The 17898-nt window shown below is 42.9% G+C and overlaps 1 protein-coding gene across 1 annotated transcript in view; it reads right to left on the bottom strand.

The window, feature by feature from the left end:
• Positions 1-17556, bottom strand: part of aatkb (apoptosis-associated tyrosine kinase b) — a gene marked incomplete at its 5' end in the record, with an annotated part of 66256 nt that extends 48700 nt beyond the window's left edge. The window contains one exon of the mRNA XM_080747263.1: positions 17481-17556. Coding sequence (XP_080603389.1) covers positions 17481-17556 — 76 coding nt within the window. The remainder of the gene's footprint in view (positions 1-17480) is intronic.
• Positions 17557-17898: the final 342 nt, after the last annotated feature.

A 17898-nucleotide genomic window follows, 5' to 3' on the forward strand; every position in this document is an offset into this window, starting at 1 on the left:
TCGTCGATGCCATGCCAACACAAGGAACAACTGGACTCTGCCACCATAGAGGAAACAACCCTTCCCCCCTTGATGCTAGTGTCGTACAGCACAGTTCTTTCTATACAACTGATGCAAATGGTTTTGGTTTTCCATTGCTGCCAACCATTCCCTCAAGCATATCCAGGTCACAAGCTGGTTCCGGTGTTATCTAACAGCCCTTGGTCCCCAACGCCTGAGTGAGCAAAAACACCTTTGTGTTTACGTACACATCTGGAAGTCAACCACGGCCTTCCTCTGTCTTATTTATCTGCTTAATGGGTTCATTTGGGATGGTTTTTTACACTCTCACATTTTATTTTGTGAGGGACAGAGCTTGACAGTTACAACCCATTCCTCCAATTTCCCACCTGTAACCTTAGCTGAGTGAGTAGAGATCCGAAGGTCACTGGTCCGACCCTTGGCTCACCCATCCCTGAGCAAGACAATTACAACCCCTTAAAGCTCCTGAGCAAGCCCTCTGCTGGGTGAATGCAAAACAGTAATTTCCCCCGATGGGATGGTGCCCCTTTAACCCAGGGGTCTTCAACATTTTCAGGCCAAGTACCCCTTAGTTGAGAGAGATGAAGCAGGGACCCCACATCCTTTTCATAGATTCCATATTGTTTAATCATTTGACAGCACAATCATCAGTGTATTTTGGATTCATGTCAATTTGTGTTTTCAGATATTGAACCATCAATACATAATAAACTTGACCTTTCACTCTATACTTAGTGTGCTCTCTACACCAAAACTCTTTGCCGAAAATAGCCGATCTACAAGCTCACAACGCCTCGTGAAAAAAGGTTGCTATCAAAAAAAAAGGTTGCTATAAAGGAGTTTATACCCAATCAACTAGATGCAGGTTTTAGAAATTGGACAGCACATGGTCTCACAAGTATACACCAACTATGTGGGAGGGATGGCCTTAAATCATTTGAACAACTGAAAATTGAATTTGACCTCCCTAAGACGGATTTCTATAGATACCTGCAGCTAAGACACTTTTTAACAAATCATAAAGATTGGAAGAATGCCATGAAACCCACCCCAATAGAAGAACTTCTGTTAATATTCGAATTTGATGAGGAGAGGAGGGTAATTAGAGACTTTTATCAACTTTTTCTAGATCTGTCTCCTAACAATTCCATATATATAAAGGAAAAATGGGAAGCCGAATTGGGTATAGACATACCATCAGATCAATGGGAAGAGATATGCAGTGAAGCACACTTGGTAACTAATTCGAATAATTGGAGGGAATTTAAATGGAAAGTGATAACTAGATTTTTTAGGACGCCGGTGATTATGGCTAAAATGGGACCGACTCATTCTAATAGGTGCTGGAGGGACTGCGGGGCACATATTGGTAACCACACTCATATATTCTGGACCTGTCCCAAGTTAAGACTATTTTGGAAGGAGATCTCTGAGGCACTGAAGGAAGTCTTTGGTCAAGCTTTTGATGTAGATCCCATGGTAATGTTGTTGGGAATGGTACCTGAGGGAATAGAGGGCAGAGCCAAAATATATTTACTCCATATACTACTCACAGCGGCCATAAAATGTATTACAATTAAGTGGTTGAAACCGGACCCTCCAACATACAACATGTGGGTGGCTAAGGTACGTGAAATTTATCAAGTGGAACAAATTACTTACGCCCTAAGACTTCAATCGGACTTGTTCTTTAAAAGATGGACTCCAGCTACACCAATTTTGATGGATCAAACTTCTTCTGTTCCCTCAAATATAAATGTTTTGATTTCTCATTCTGCCCCAGCTCTCTCAATACCTTCCCACTTAGACTCTCTCTCCTCTGCCATATTCACATAGAATACACTGTTCTACTGTATCATCTATTCCTAATGTGCGTTTTTCGAATGTGCTTTTGGTTTGTTTGTTTGTTTGTTTGCTTTTTTGCCAAATAATCTCTATTTCCTTTTTTTTTTCTACAAGTGGTATACAGCTGAAAAATGTATAAGAAAAAAACAAAACAAAAAAAAACAGTTGTGAAAATATGTTTATTATATTTGTACAAGTTGCCAAAACTGAAATAAAAACAAAGTTCAAAAAAAAAAAAAAAAAAGGTTGCTATCACACAAAGATTTGGAGGACCCCCTGTAGTAACTCTGAGGACCCCCTAGGGGTCCCGGACCCCCTGTTGAAGACCCTTGCTTTAACCCTTTCAGGGGTGAGGGAGACACATCCTCAATAAAAGATTGATAAACAGTAAACACAGTATCATCATTCCAACACTTTAGAGCAAACAGCAGCTCTACAGTACATCCTGCCCTTACGAGCGGCCGCTAGCACGCGTGCCATAACCCAATTACACAGGAAGCTGTGATTCACAGCCACTCACCACGGAACACATCTCTCCAGAGAAACCACTTTATCCGTGTTCAGCAGCCTTGTACAAAGTTGAGAACTGAACTCCGCCTCGTTTCTTGCTGACAGGAGGTGTGTCCGTGCGGATGTGTGTGTGTGTGTGTGTGTGTGTGTGTGTGTGTGTGTGTGTGTGTGTGTGTGTGTGTGTGTGTGTGCGTGTGCGTGCGCGTGCATTGTTATTCGTATCTACCTGACATTTGCTACCCTCAGTCAGGGGCGTCACAAGGGGGGGAAAAGTGGGACTGAGTTCCTAGGGCTCAAGGTGGAGGGGCCTTAATTATTTAATACTTCAGCTATTGAAAAATAGCAGATCTACAAGCTCACAGCGCTGCACCGAGTGCCGTGCTGCAAGCTTGTAGATCTGCTATTTTTGAAAAGTCGCGAAAATGTGTGCAAATCTTTGAATATGTGTGTATTTTTTAAGCAAACATTTTTGACTAAAATTTTGCTTCTGGGGGGGTCCCTGGAACTGAATACTTTGAGATGGGGGTCCGTGGCCAAATACATATAATTTTGGGGTTCTTTCACATGAAAGAAGTCTGAGCACCACTGATGTAGAAACAACAAGGTTTTTTGAAAAACCTTAGAAGGATTTGAAATATTCAAAGACTTTGCACTTTCACGATTTTTCAAAAATAGCAGATCTACAAGCTCGCAGCTGCTGTGAGCTTGTATATCTGCTATTTTTCAATAGTTAAAGCACAAAAATGTGAGTGAATCCTTGTACCCAGGGCCCAGAATTTGGTGGGACACCACTGCCCTCTGTGCTTCAGCATGCGGAACATCGGCCACTCTCTGTCGTTTCGCTTTAGCGGACAGCCTTTACTGCCCCACGCTCAGATAACACAGCACCAATAACATCCCAGCCGTGGCTGCTTCTTTCACAGTGTCTCTCCCCAGAGGGCCTGATGATGGGCAGATGTACCGGACCCCAACCCACAACCGGGTCTGAGCCACAGCCATTAGTTTATATTCGGCTGATATCATCACTCAATGACATCCGTTATGGCTTGGCTGTGGCTTCAACACCGGAAGACTTTTAACAGGATGGACAGAGAAAGGCGGATAGTGAATATTCAGTGTGTACAAGATAAACAGTCGTTGCACACTTGGGAACTCATAATCTCTATAGCACAGCTAGAGTCGGCATCTCTGGGATATTTACTTGCGCTTATCGTCTGTGAGCATTCAGCTGGCACGCTTGCAGTTCACAGACCAGTGGAGGTAGTACGGGGTGTGTGTGTGTGTGTGTGCATGGTGTAACTGTAACACGTGTTTTGCATCTGCCCATGCATCTGTGCACATGTCTTTTAAAGGGCACATGCACCACAGCCAGGAAATAGTTGCAGTCTCCACATCCTCCATATCTCCTGCTGACATAAAAAAGGGAGGATGTGATTAATCTTCCCTCCTTTCTTGCCTCCGCCATCTTTGCTCTTCTTTCTGTAGAATTACATCTGAACATTACATCAGTGTTTGTCCCACGGGATCTGGAGATCTCTTTTTCATGTCGTTATTCAGATCTCCAGTAGCTATAAAAGCTGAACTGAAGTTATCACCAGAAGATACAGTATACCGGCCAGCTTCCGGCTGACTTTGAAGTAAATAAAGGGAAGGGTGTCAGGGAGGAGTGTCCTATCTTAGTGTGATTGCAGTGTCCCTGCTCACACTGACTGAGCTGACACATGGCATTTTATTAATGTCTTCTTGGTCATAATTGGAAGTTGGAACAGCAATGTCACATTGACTGACGGTGCCCACGTGCATTAAATACATAAACCTGACATCACATTTGTCAACGGGGGTGCAGAGGATAGTATACACAGTAGGGGTGCAACAATTAATCGATTAATCGTAATCGAATCGGTTATTAAATAACTAATTTGGTAATCATAATCGAATCGGCAACTAATCGCTGGAACTTTTATTAATACTGTGCAGGAATATAGGGTCAAGAACAAATATATGACTTGAATATTTATTTTTAAATGACCTTGATTTGAAAAGAGTACGGTTACCCTTTAGCCTCACAAATGTGTAGCTATTCTTTAATCAAATGTTTGCAGTCAGAAAAAGGTATTTATTTTGTTTGTCTTTTATTAGCTATACCTAATCATCTTAAATGTCTTCAGTTGGAACAGTGTCTAAAAGATCAAATTTATAAGGTGATATCTAAATAAGTGCCATAATCCGATTAATCGATTAATCAATTAAATAATTGTCAGATTAAACGACTATGAAAATAATCATTAGTTGCAGCCCTAATACACAGTGCTACTAACACAAGAGATCGGGACTGGAATGCCTCTGTAGAGTTAAAAGCTTTTAATCAAAATGTTATTTTAACCAATATGTATATGTAGAGTATTTGAATACAATAGACTGTAACTAACACAGCTGTGGTAGTTGTAGCTGGTCATGTAGACCAGCTATATTTAAATATTTAGATCCCTGTAGTCTGCTAGGACCACTACTGGTTGACAAAAGTTGACAAAAAGGTATTGGATAAAAGATCAAAATGAAGGACAATCAGTTGGCATTCTCTATTAGCTCAGTGTTAAAAATATCAGCACTTGCATGGTGGGACCAGGCTTCGAATCTTGGATAGGACATGAAAGCTTTAAATCCACATTCTGTGAACAGCTATAGTAAATGCAGGATTGAGTGTTTGAGTGTATTAACCGAAAAATGTTAGGCACCCACAATTAGATGAAGTGAACTTCCAGTGTCTTTCATGTGTTTTCTTTGTGACGGTGAAAGCAACGAACAGCCTGGGGGGACTGTGGCGTCTCTAAAGCTCTGCCAACTTCAATGAGGTACATCAGCAAAACATGATGTTCTGCATGTACCCAGCCAAATAACAGGACCCATCCAGACCCTGACAAATTGGATTAGGGCGCATAGGAGTGGGTACATAGACGTCGGTGGACACCAAGAGATGTGCACGCACGCACGCACACACACACACACACACACATTACATGGTTCACCCTTGAATTCCTGCTGCCTGCTTAGATGGATCCCTCACAACAGGCTGGACACAGCCTGTGGAGCAGGAGAAATATATCATAGCCTGATGTACATAACACACTGTGAAGCATGGTGTACATTCCTTTTTATGTACTACGTATGTATATGTAACACATTTAAAAAAAAAAGCTTGGGAACCACTGACCTAGGACACACAACCTACAGCGAACCTGCACACATCACATTGCAATGCAATTCATTAATCCATCCACATTCTTTCCCCCTTCTTTTTCTTTACCAAACGTGCATGCAATGCCAATAACCTCTGGTGATCAACTGCCCCTCCTTCAGGAGATGCCCATTTGGTCCAAAGAGGGGTAGATCATAACCACACAATTTGCCAAAGAAAACTAAACATTATTAATTCAATTCTGTCTTGTTTTCTCCCACACTTCATCTCTCTCATTTCTCTCTCCCTCCCTCCCTCTCTCTCTCTTTCTATCTTTCGGTCTCTCTTTCTTCCATCAGAGCAGAAAGAATCTGAGCTTCCTGCTCACCCTACCCGCTGGCTGTGACCGCACATGCTCAGTTACTACTGTAATGACATCATCAAGTCCACGCTGCATGGGGGCCTATTACATAACCTGCCTCTCAGAGGAGTGGCCAATTACAACTCGCTAAAGGCAATACCCAATGACCCTTATAAGAACGCACGCACGCACGCACGCACGCGCGCACGCACGCACGCACGCACGCACGCACGCACGCACGCACACACACACACACACACACACACACACACACACACACACACACACACACACACACACACACACACACACACACACACACACACACACACACACACACACACACACACACACAAAGTATAGGGGTTCAGCTGTTAATAGAACTATTCAATTTAATAAAATATTTGCTATTAATGTTGCAAGACAGTCCCGTACCCGACGATCTTTACTGCATGTTCATAAAATGATTAAAAAAGCTGGCTCAGTGATTGGCCTTAATTCTCCCTGATTCTTTGGATTACTATAGACAAGCGAACAAGGACCAAATTGAACACTATTCTTTCCTTCGAAGGCCGTCCTCCGTCTAATGTATTTGATGCCCTGCGTAGCTCGTTTAGTAACAGGTTTTTGATGCCTCGTTGCGACTGAGGAGGTCCATTATTCCCACCGCTGTTAAATTCCTTAACGAACAGTCAAACACCACTAGGTGTTTTAGGAAGTTCTCTTTTCCCTTTTTTTTTTTAACTTGTGTTATGTAATGTTATGTAATTTGTACGTTACTGTTTCTTGTTTGTGTATTTGTATTCGCTCAGGTGGCAAAACATGTTTCCCCTCGGGGACTAAGAAATAAACCATACCATACCATGTCTCTCCCCATCTCTCTCTCTCCCTGTTTCCTGTCCATCTCCACTGTAAATCTATCAATTAAGGGCAGAAAAGCCCAGCAAAAAATATATTTAAAACACGTTTTCCATCTGTTGAGAGAGGGGTCAAATATACTGTAACATCAAGCCTCTGTACATAATGTCTCCCACGCACTAATGCATTACGACAGATACTGTATCACTCATTCAAAACCGGACGGAACATTGAGTGTGGGAAATTCATACTCTAACTGTACAAAGGATAGCTAATCAGACACACTTTGCATCAAAATACATCATTGGTAGTATAGAGAGGTTGTTGGCCCATTTGGCCAACGACGATCCTACCAGTGTACTGGTCGGGTGTTGGCCCGTTCCTAAGTGAAAGCCCCCTGTACCAAGCAAGCGACACAGCTCATCACTGTAGGTGTAGTTTTAATTTGGCTGTGCAGTTGTATTTCTGAAAAGCAGAAGTCCTTAGAGGATTTTTAACAGACTGGTATTTAATGATCAAAACAACCTTTTGTTATCTTTTTGTCCATTGAAGAGAAAGTTTGTGATAGGTGCTTGTGGTAGTCATGCGTGATCAGAGAGAGAAACAGACAGAGAGAGAGAGAGAGAGCCACGCTGTACATGGTTTCTAAGCATGGTTGCCATGGAGACACTTAGTATATCTGGCTCCCACATTTCAACGCATGTCTCCTCCATGTGAAGTGGTTTGATGAGCAGGAGTACAATGTGTTCAAAGTGGACATTAACCAACCCCCAGCAGCATCCGTATTCTGGCGGAAACCTTTACAGAAAATAGCTGAACTACAAGCTTACAACGCGTTGACTCGCGACGAGTTGTAAGCTTGTAGATCGGCTAATGTCAGTGAAGACATTTAAAGGTAGAAAAACTGAAAAGACACTAGTATGAAGCCGTGAGTCAACCATATAGGGCTTTTAAGTGTTTAAAGGATTACTACAAGGTGGTTACTACAACAGTATGCTCTAATCCCACATTGTTAGAGTTAGCATGACTCAAAGGATTTTCATTCAGGAACAAAACTGCATGAAGCTACTGTACATAAAGCTGCGAGCAAAAGCAAGACCAGAGGACCTCTATAAGGGCAGTCAAACCAAGGACTTGCGACGTAAAAAAGACTGTAAAAATACTTATTTGCGATGTTCCTTTTAGGTAGGGTGTTTAACTGTACTTGTACTGTAACTACATTCTTTAATGTATTGACTATACTTGTTATGTTCTCCACTTTTGTCTAATAAAATACTCAATCAATCAAACAAAACCCAACTCCTGTACATATGAGTCAATGTAGACAGAATATGTTTTCCCCAAGATATTTGCGTGCGTGCAAAAGTGCTAGCAACTCAAAATGGACAAGCCACTTGGAAACAAACCCAGAGAGAGAGAAAGGGAGAGACTGTGTGTGTGTACGTAAGTGTTTGTTGTCTGGCTCAGGCCATGAGGGAGTGTTCTGGTTGTGATCAGGCGGTTTGGATCCAGGCAGAGGTGACCCATATTCTAAATGCTGGATGAGCTCATGTGTGGCCAAGCCCAAGAGGCATCAGGGGAATCATCCGAAACTGGAGCAAAAGCTTGACCGCCACTGCTTTTACACATTGCACGTGTGCACACATGCATGCACGCACACACACATGCATAAACACGAAAAACAAACCTGTACAAACACAAACATACAGTATGCACATGCCCACGCACACAGCCTACATATGACAAGACCAAAAATAGCCCATAGTTGCGCTGCTATTTTCGGTGCACGATACGGTGCACAACCAAGTATGTATAAATCAGGGCAAAAAAACTGTTCTACAAACAGCACAGACACAGAGCTTCCACAAGCATATTACTCCCTATCATAATATCAGCATGCACTTCCACGGCTGCAAAGAGGAACGGGCAGTCACACGTGTGGTGTGTGTGTGTGCCCACCTCCCACCCTCACACGCAATTATAACGCTCAGCTCAAGAGAGGGAAGGCTTAACAGTATCTCCTTGCTCACATGTCAACTGGCCAATACAATATCTGGAAACCTCGGACCGTGTGAAGAACAAGGACGTTCACTCAGGGAGACAGGGACATCTGCGTCACCGTTGCCCCATTTTGGGGAGCATCTGCTGTGTCTATGCCCTAACATCGTCCCCGGTGTCTATCGTGTTGTCATGCCCGTGTTCAGCCAACGGCACTGACCTCATAGGTCCACACTTCCACTCACCGATCTAATAGACTGTGTTTCATAAAGGCTCTCATTTGCACGTCAAAAGATACATTGCTTACGCACAAATGGAACTGAATGGGTATGCGAAATGCCTGCCTTTGCTGGTATATCCTTGTCATTTTCTTTCGTTCAGGTTCTACAATATACATATTTTTCTTGGGGTTGAACAATGTTGGCTTCCTCCTTGTTTTTGGGCTTTTATTAACAGGACAGTAGACTGACAGGAAATGGGGGAGAGATGGGGAGTGACATGCGGTAAAGGTCGGTTCGGGAATCGAACCGGCGACGCCGCCAGGCATCCATGCCTATGTGGCAATGCCTAAGTGGTATGCGCCTGGACCAGTAGGCCAGGAAGGAAGGAAGGAGGCGCAAGTTCAGTTCTTTGCTCTCCCCAGGTTGACAGAGGGAGAGTAGCACCCAGGATTACAGCTCAGGCATTGGCACTGGGTGAAAAAATGGATTACAACAATCGTGGGATAAAACATTTGGATAAAAAAAAAGAAATGCTTTAAAGAAGTTTAATCATCATAAACCCGCATCTCGATAAATTCTGTTATCCCTTTTCAAATTGATGATTATTATAGTCCTGGTGGGACACACACCCCAACCCTTTGGTACTCATAGCAGTTTGGCCATGTAAAACTATGACATCATCCGGGTTTATTAATGCGAGTAGCTTTACTCTATATACGTTCTGTGTCTTTTATGCCTCCACCAGCGCCAGTCCCTCTTCTTTCTGCTCTTTCAGCTCAGTAACGTGCCTGAGTCTGAGCCCTGTCGGGACATTATTCAGCCAGTCGGCCATGAAGGCTTGACTCCTCTAAATCAGGAGCTTAACGGCCTGTTCTGTTGGGATGCTGCTGGGACTGAGGGTCCTCCATGGTGCAGTGTTACCACCACAAGGTCAACACATGGATCGGATGGAGCAGTGGTTCCCACTTCTCAAACTTTCCAGGTCCAGACCCAAAAGAGACATTAGATGATTGCCCGGGGCAAAAACTAGTGGACAGAAAATGTGCAATAGCACTTTGCCACGTTGCGAGCTTTGCAGATCGGCTATTTTCACTACTTCTGCAGTGTAGGAAAATAAAATGGGATTTTTACTCAAGTCGTGACCCTTAACAATTGGTCCGTGACCCACCAATGGGTCCCGACCCACTGTTTGGGAAACGATGAGATAGAGTGATGTGGGAGCAGGGATAGAGATAGAGGGGGACAGAGAGAGCTATGAGCAAAATGTGTGCTCAAAAGTTAACCAAACTAATCAATTTAATAGATTATAAAAATAATCGATTTAAATAAAATCAAAAGTTTTCAAAAAGTGAAAGAATTGCAGATCTTTACAAAGAAAAATCTATTCAAATTCTTTTCTCATCGATTTGTTCTTGATTAAACAAAAAAGTCATCGATAGAATAATCACAAATTATATTTGCAGCCCCAGACCAAATACTGAGAGAGAATGGTTAACCACGTACACCCTGGTGTCCCAGGCAGTGGTGGAAAAGTGAAAGTAAAAGTATCAATACTGCAATATAGAAATACTCGTAATAGTCCAGAATTCAAAATGAGTATAAGTATGAAAGTGTTGGCATCAAAATGTACTTTAAGTACCAAGAGTAAAAGTAACTAGTAAATAAAGTTTATAATAAATGTAGTGGAGTAAAAGTACAATATTTGGATACGAGATGTAGTGGAGTAGAAGTACAAGTACAATTATTGGAAATTGGACTCAAATACTCAAATAAAGTCCAAATACCTCAAAGTAAATCTACTTAGTTACTATCCACCACTGGTCCCAGGTGAGATATGTTGGGCACGTCATTAAGGGTGAAGATTTTTTCTGATGAAAACATGCATTGTGAGCTTTTGGATCTGCTACATTATGTTCGCTGTGTGACACCATCATACGATAGGGCTGAAGTGGTTAAGAATAGAGAGAGAGAGAGAGAGAGAGAGAAGAGACAAAGGCGTTGGGAGGAGGAGGGAAGAGACCACAACAAGGAGAGAACAAACAGTAATCAATGTAAGCAATTGACAATATGTGATAATATTGATCCCATCTGGCGATGTCAGTCAAGCAGCCAGTGAGTCTAAAGCCTAAATTAGGCTTCGTTGCACGACATGTCACTCACTGAAAGTAACTGTCAAGTCATTCTCCCCGGAAAAACATACATACATACATCGCTTAAAAATCTGTAAATTGGCAAGCAGCGCCATCGACCAGGCTTTAGTGGTACTCTATCCACTGCTGTCATCGGCCTGACCCTGGTAAACACACTAAAGCCTGATTTATACTTGCTTGCACTTCATGCCTCGCACGTAAAATAGCAGATGTACAAACTGAAAACGCATCGCAGCGTGGCGCGATGTGAGCTTGTAGATTGTCTATTAGTATAGATCCAGCGTAACAGAGCTAGGATAACTGACTGGAGGCCCATTCTACTGCCACTACATAGGAAATACATTTTTAATGAGTGCCTCAGCTGGGAAAGCGAAATGGAACAGGAAATTAAATTATTTCCCACAGCATTATTTGTAATTGCATGGACAAGAGAAAAAAGCTATAATGCTTACGTTTACTCAAGGTATTGTGTTTCATCAGTTTGGCCAAATAGATTCTCTGTGTGAGAGTTATTGTGATGTCTGGGGCAGCCATTATAAGAGAGATCCGTTTTACTAAGATGGCTGGGCCCCAGTTTTTATTCTGCTCTTCTGTATGAGTGAAACATAGGCTGTACAGGAAACACAGAGTAACAGGTTTGCACTGATTCTGGAAAAAGAACAAGTCCTTCTTTTCAGTTTCCAGCCCTCGTGCAATAAGGTGGTATGATTCCTACATTATGAACCATTTTGTTGAAGTGTTTTTACAATGGTCTCTGAGTAGGGTAACAAACTTAACCCCCAACCCTGATCCTTTTGTTAGACATTGTGATCAGAATTAGCCTATAGTAAAGTATTTGTTTACCATCATTTTATATGAGGAATCAAATTCATTTAAAGTTATTTTAGCAACTAACAGTGGCTTGATTTAAGTGGAGTGTGGATTAAACTCCCCCTTCGTATCCTACTATCTACAACTATAAAATGAAGAAACCTCTGTCTGTCTTGGGTTGAACAGTTGACCTGATCTTGCACACGGGCATTGACCACTGGCATATAGAGTGATGAAGCCAATTTTTCACTTTACCCACATTTAAGCTGTTTATTAGAGTTTTTGTCAACGGTCCACTCCTCACAGACTATGGGATCTGTAGTCGTGGTAGCAGAACCATAGCCCGGATGGACGGTGGGTGGAAATTACGGGTATGGACTATTATTGTCTATTCTGCAGTACACTGAGTAGAAATGTGAGAGGGAGCCGGCTTTTATTTCTACGGGTGCTGTCCATAGTGCTGAAACACCATAGGTGCAGTATAGAGGACAATTCCACTCAGTTGCTAGTCTTTACGCTGTCATTCAAACCAGCTCAGGGGACAAAAAACTCATAACACTTCTTATTTGTTGACAACACACCAATCTTCCTGATGAGACACTCTCAGGTTGTTGTGAAAATCCCACTTGGCCTTTATCCAGTGTTTCATGTACTGTAGAAGTTTATACTCATTTCTCATAGCATCACACCAGAAAAGGGGTGAAAATTGGTATATCTTGTTAGGTGTCATCATAATAGTGTCATTTCAAATGCCTTGCACCGAGTTAGCTGAAGGGGGCAGTGACTGTGACCCCATGCATACTTGGTACAAATATCCGATAACTCACGGAGGCACTGGCATTTATGATGCCCTCCAACCATAGATCTCTCCAGCTTAAATGTCAGTGTTAATTCTGAAACAGAACACGTCACTTGCAGAAGAAGAGATGAATGCAGTGTAGAAAGTAACGGCGGAATCACTTCTGGCTCCTAATCTATCGCTGGCACATCTCTCCCTCCTGCAGAGCCGTAGACGAGGACAGCTCTCCGGCAGAGATTTAGGGCTGCTATCAGACTGTTGGCCAACTCTGTGACAGCCAGTGATTGAGCCCTTGTGGCAGACTGCTGGCTCATACTCTGGTTGACTTCCTCCTCCCTGTGTTCTTCAGTGAAGTGTCCTCATGGATTTAAAATCATGATTAATAACTTTGCTTTAGTTTTTTTTTCATCCCTCGCTGTAATAGCTTCATGGGGATGAATTATTAACTGAACACTTTAACGTTTTAAGACCTGGAACGCATTATTCTATGCTTTAACTAGGCTATTAAAAAATAGAAGATCTACAAGCTCACAGAGCTCGTAGATCTGCATTTTTTTTTTATATGTTGACCCAATTCTATAAATGTCCTCTATAGAATCCTTCTTCTAAATCAGAGGTTCTCAAACGTTTTCATGTCAAGGACCCCCAGAATTAAATGGGTTAATGATCAGAGTCCTGTCAATCTCCTGTTCTATCTGGGTCTCTCGGGGTTCCACATATCAGCAGAAGCAGCAGAGGGACCGAATAGCTGAATTAGACACTAGTCTGCTCCCTTCTCTGGTCTACTGGGTGGGTTTCGCCAATACCTTAACCTTATTACAAATTTCAGAGATCCTACGCTTTGATATGATAACCTTCCATGTCCATATCATCAGGTTTGACCAGTGATATTCGACAAACGGGCAGGAACAGCAAAGAAAACACAGTGATTTTCAAATGCGTCAAATAAAAGATTTTCTTCTCTTTTTGTGCCAAATAAAGCTTCAAAGTGGGCTGATGTTTACATACTTCTTTACATCCTCCATTCAACTAAGCTTAGTCAGTTTACTTCTTTCAAATGAAATCTGGAGGCACATTGAAATATATTCTCCCTTCTGCAATCAGAAACTATTATTCCACAGCATCTTTCCATCACAATACATACTTATCCAACCAAGCACACACAGCACACGCACAGGACCTCCAACAGGGCCCTTCAGCCATTAGTAATCTGAGGCATCTCTGCAGCAGCCTCGCCTAAAACTCTTTGGTCTGTTCAATAGAGGGAGGATTATGCTTGGAACAAGTCACTCTGCAGTAAAGACACTACGGGAAAGGAAAATGCAAATACTCCTAGGCCATCACAGAGACTGAAACTCACTACGCAGAACCACCGAGGTTTGTACACCTTTGAAACCAGTAGTGAGGTGTGGGCTTTACACGATAAGGTGCAGGGACTATCAGAAGAGGCTGTTTCTATGAATTGATGTACATACAGTACATGGTATTCTTCCAAATCCGACATCATCACAGCATCAACGTGTCTCATACAATCTGCCAAGTGCCAACCCAGCATAAATCATGAGCTTCGTGTTTTGCTCAAACCAGAACATTAAATGGGCTTGTTGTTTATCAGCCGCAATGCAAAACCTGCTCTTCTCTCTCCTCCTACAACCGGTCTCATCCCTGCGCTTTGAATGGAGAAGGAACTACAGTAGGTTAACTACAGTATAGATTACAGACAGAGCTTAGAGCCTGAGAGACACCTCTCCCAATGATGTGCTCACTTACCTTCCCTCAACTATCAGCGTTTACATGCAGCCTCTGTCTATTGTCTCCAAAATTAGGCCCTGGTGTCTCGGCTAAGTCCTCGGCTAATGTCCCAAACTTCGGCTTCTCCTTCTGCTCTTTGTCCATGGGTGTGTGTGTGTGTGTGTGTGTGTGTGTGTGTGTGTGTGTGTGTGACTGTGTGTGTATGTGTGCTGCTCACGTACAGCAAGGAGCCCTCTGAGATATGAGAGATGGAGTAACCTGGGTTCTGGGCAGCCAGCCAATGCTGCCAGTAAAAAAAGCCCTACCCACCCCCCACACCACATCATCATAACTGATACCAAGCCCTGCTTTTACTGCTAATGATAATGCTCCCGGGCTGTGATGTCATCCTTTCCTGTCCTGTGCTGCTGTGGTCGTCCTGGGCTTACACAGCAGACTAGGCCAGTTCAATACAGTTCAGTTCAGTTCAGTTCAGCACAGCACAGCACAGCACAGCACAGCACAGCACAGCGCAGCGCAGCGCAGCGCAGCGCAGCACAGCACAGCACAGCACAGCACAGCACAGCACTCAGTTCTCTCTGAACTCTTTCTTTTCTGCAGTTTAAACCCGAGCATCCCTGCTGGGAAAAACATTCAAGGACATTTTGTGTAGATGGGAAAAAAGAGTGGACCAAGTACAGAGCCTACTCAGGTCAAGTTATAGAGACTCAACAGATCTAATCTTACATATTTTTCAAACGGCTTGTGGGTGAGTGTCACAAACGTAACATCCGGATTTGATTGGCCCAGCTTGTGTGAGGTAGTGCTCAGTAGTGCTCAGCACTATTAGTTTTTCAGTCTATGAAGGGACCTGACAATCTAGTCCATTAAAAACAGCAACAAATGTCTGAGCAACAGAGGTGGTTGATGATAACATAGGCAAAGCAAGTGTTTGCCATAACGGTTATTCATTTCATAGACGCCAAGGCAGGATTCAGGGCAGGCCCTCTAGGTAGGAGATGAATTCTTTCAGCACATTGGATTCAGCACCATGGCCAGCTCCACACAAATAGCAGGCAATCAAAGGCTCCCCGGCTTACAACATGCAAAAAGGCGAACAAAGGAGTCATAATCAAACGGCAATGGATGCTCAACAGGAACATGTTCATGATGTCACTACAGTGAAGAAGGGAAAACAGAGATGGAGGACGAAGTGAAGATGGAAAACGGAGAAACGGACTTCGTATTGGCTTGGTCCTCTGGTACTAAAAGATGACATACTGAGTGTAAGGGATTGATACTGAGATTCAACTAATTTAATACACATTGAAAAGGGCAGGAGAATGTCATGCAACAAAGAGCAGTGTAAAAAAATACTGTATTATACTAACAAGCTGAATGACAAGTTGTAATTTCAAAACAAAGCATTCAAAGTATTTATTTGAAATATGCACCATGTCTAAAACAGACAGCCTTGGGGAAAAAAGGCTGTGGTACTGTAACACAGCGAGAAATACTATGTAGGCCTACATGCCACACTATTTGTTTGGGATCCTCATTGGAACCAATACAACCCATGGTGCAAAACAATGATGAATAGAAAATACTGCACATGGCTAGATATGTACCACCTACTGTACCACATGAAGTGCAGTAGTGGATCACCTAATTAGAGTTTTCACAACACTCACTCAGCATTTGTTTTCTAATCCTATATCCTTTCCCAACGATAATTGGATAACACCACTACAGCCTTATGCTCCAATTACAGAAAGCTTCTCCTCGCAGAAATCCTCTCTAACCTGCAGGTGTCTTCAACGTTCTATAGAGGCCAAGGACCCCTTAGGTGTGAGAGAGATGAAGCAGGGACCCCCACTACGTAATATTGTATCAAATTGTGTTACAGATTCAACTTTTATCATAGATTTCATGGACTTGTTTGACAACCCTATCATTGTATGTTGTTGTGTTGGATTCATGTTAATGTATTGTGTATTTTCAGACATGCTATAGGGTTCAACAAAGTGGTTTATTGTAAAAATCCTATCACACAAATATTTGGCCTGTAGTAACTCTGATGACTCCCTGTTGTAGAGCTTTATACCTTTCAGCATCCCATGCAGCCTACACACTGGTTCTCAAACCTTTTCATGTCAAGGACACCCAAATGTACACTTGTTGGCCCGTGCACCCACATTTGAAAAGATATGCCAGGGACACCTATAAGAGAAGATTTGTATTGCTCTAGAGGCAGTTATTCTCACCCATTTTAATTTCAAGGACCCACAGTTAATGGCAGTAAAATCAATGGTAATTTAACTCTGGGAGTGTACAAATGGAACCAAATGGACCCATTAATAACAGGTCCATTTGGTTCCATTAGCACTATGTGAGTTACATACTCATATAAGGGTCCATTTGGTTCCTCAAGGACCCGTGGGGGTCCCCGGACCCCACTTTGAGAACCACTGGCCCACACCTCTCACCTCATGGACAGTGTGTTCCAACCGCCAAGCTGACCACCTGATACAATGACCTGGCCAGGTGGTGGACGAAAATAACATTCAGCACTTATTCACAGATGCGGTCAAATCCGCCACAGATACACTGCGCACGCACGCGCACACAATATCCATCTCCATCCACATTTACTCTCTCTGCCGCCCTTTCCTCTCTCTCTGTAGCACACACACACGGATGATGGTCTCACACACACACACACACACACACACACACACACAGTCACACACACAAACACAACGAGCTCGAGCACTTTAAGCATTGCAATGCAGAGGATGGCGCTTAATTCTTTCCAACAACACAATTAAGGTGCCTGCATGCATGTGTACATTGAGAGTAGGCTGAAAGCGTTTTCATTCTCATAGCATGCAGAGTAGACCAGGTTACTGTTGGCGGGGCATGCAGTCATGTATTATTGGAAGTAAATTACAGATTCAAGATTGTATTCTGGCTTCACCGAAGCGACGGTTGTTTGTCTCACCTGAGTCGAAATGGGAGCTGAGAGCGATGCCGGTGTTGAAAAAGACTGAAGACATCGTCACTAGAAGCGCAAGCATCTTCCTCGCCATGAAGAGGAAGAGGAGGGCTGTAGTGTTGCAGTCAAGCAAGGCTGCCGCCTATATCTGTGTGTCAATAAACTAAGCAACACTGTTTGCTAAACAACGGTTCATGTCTTCTTGGCCTTTCAAACCTTTCCCTAACGGTATCTCAACAACGCGCTCCTCCATTTCTTCTTGACACACATCGGCCGATCAGGCTACAAGACAGATGCTGAGACATGCGCACCTTCTCCGCTTGTATACAGTGTGGCAAGTGGATTAAAATCACTGCATATCCAGAGGAGCTGTCTGACTGGAACCCCTGGATATTTTCCCATTTAAGTCCAAGAGATACTAGAT

This window comes from Nannobrachium achirus (assembly GCF_963921795.1).
Source record: "Nannobrachium achirus genome assembly, chromosome: 18".
Lineage (NCBI taxonomy): Eukaryota > Metazoa > Chordata > Actinopteri > Myctophiformes > Myctophidae > Nannobrachium > Nannobrachium achirus.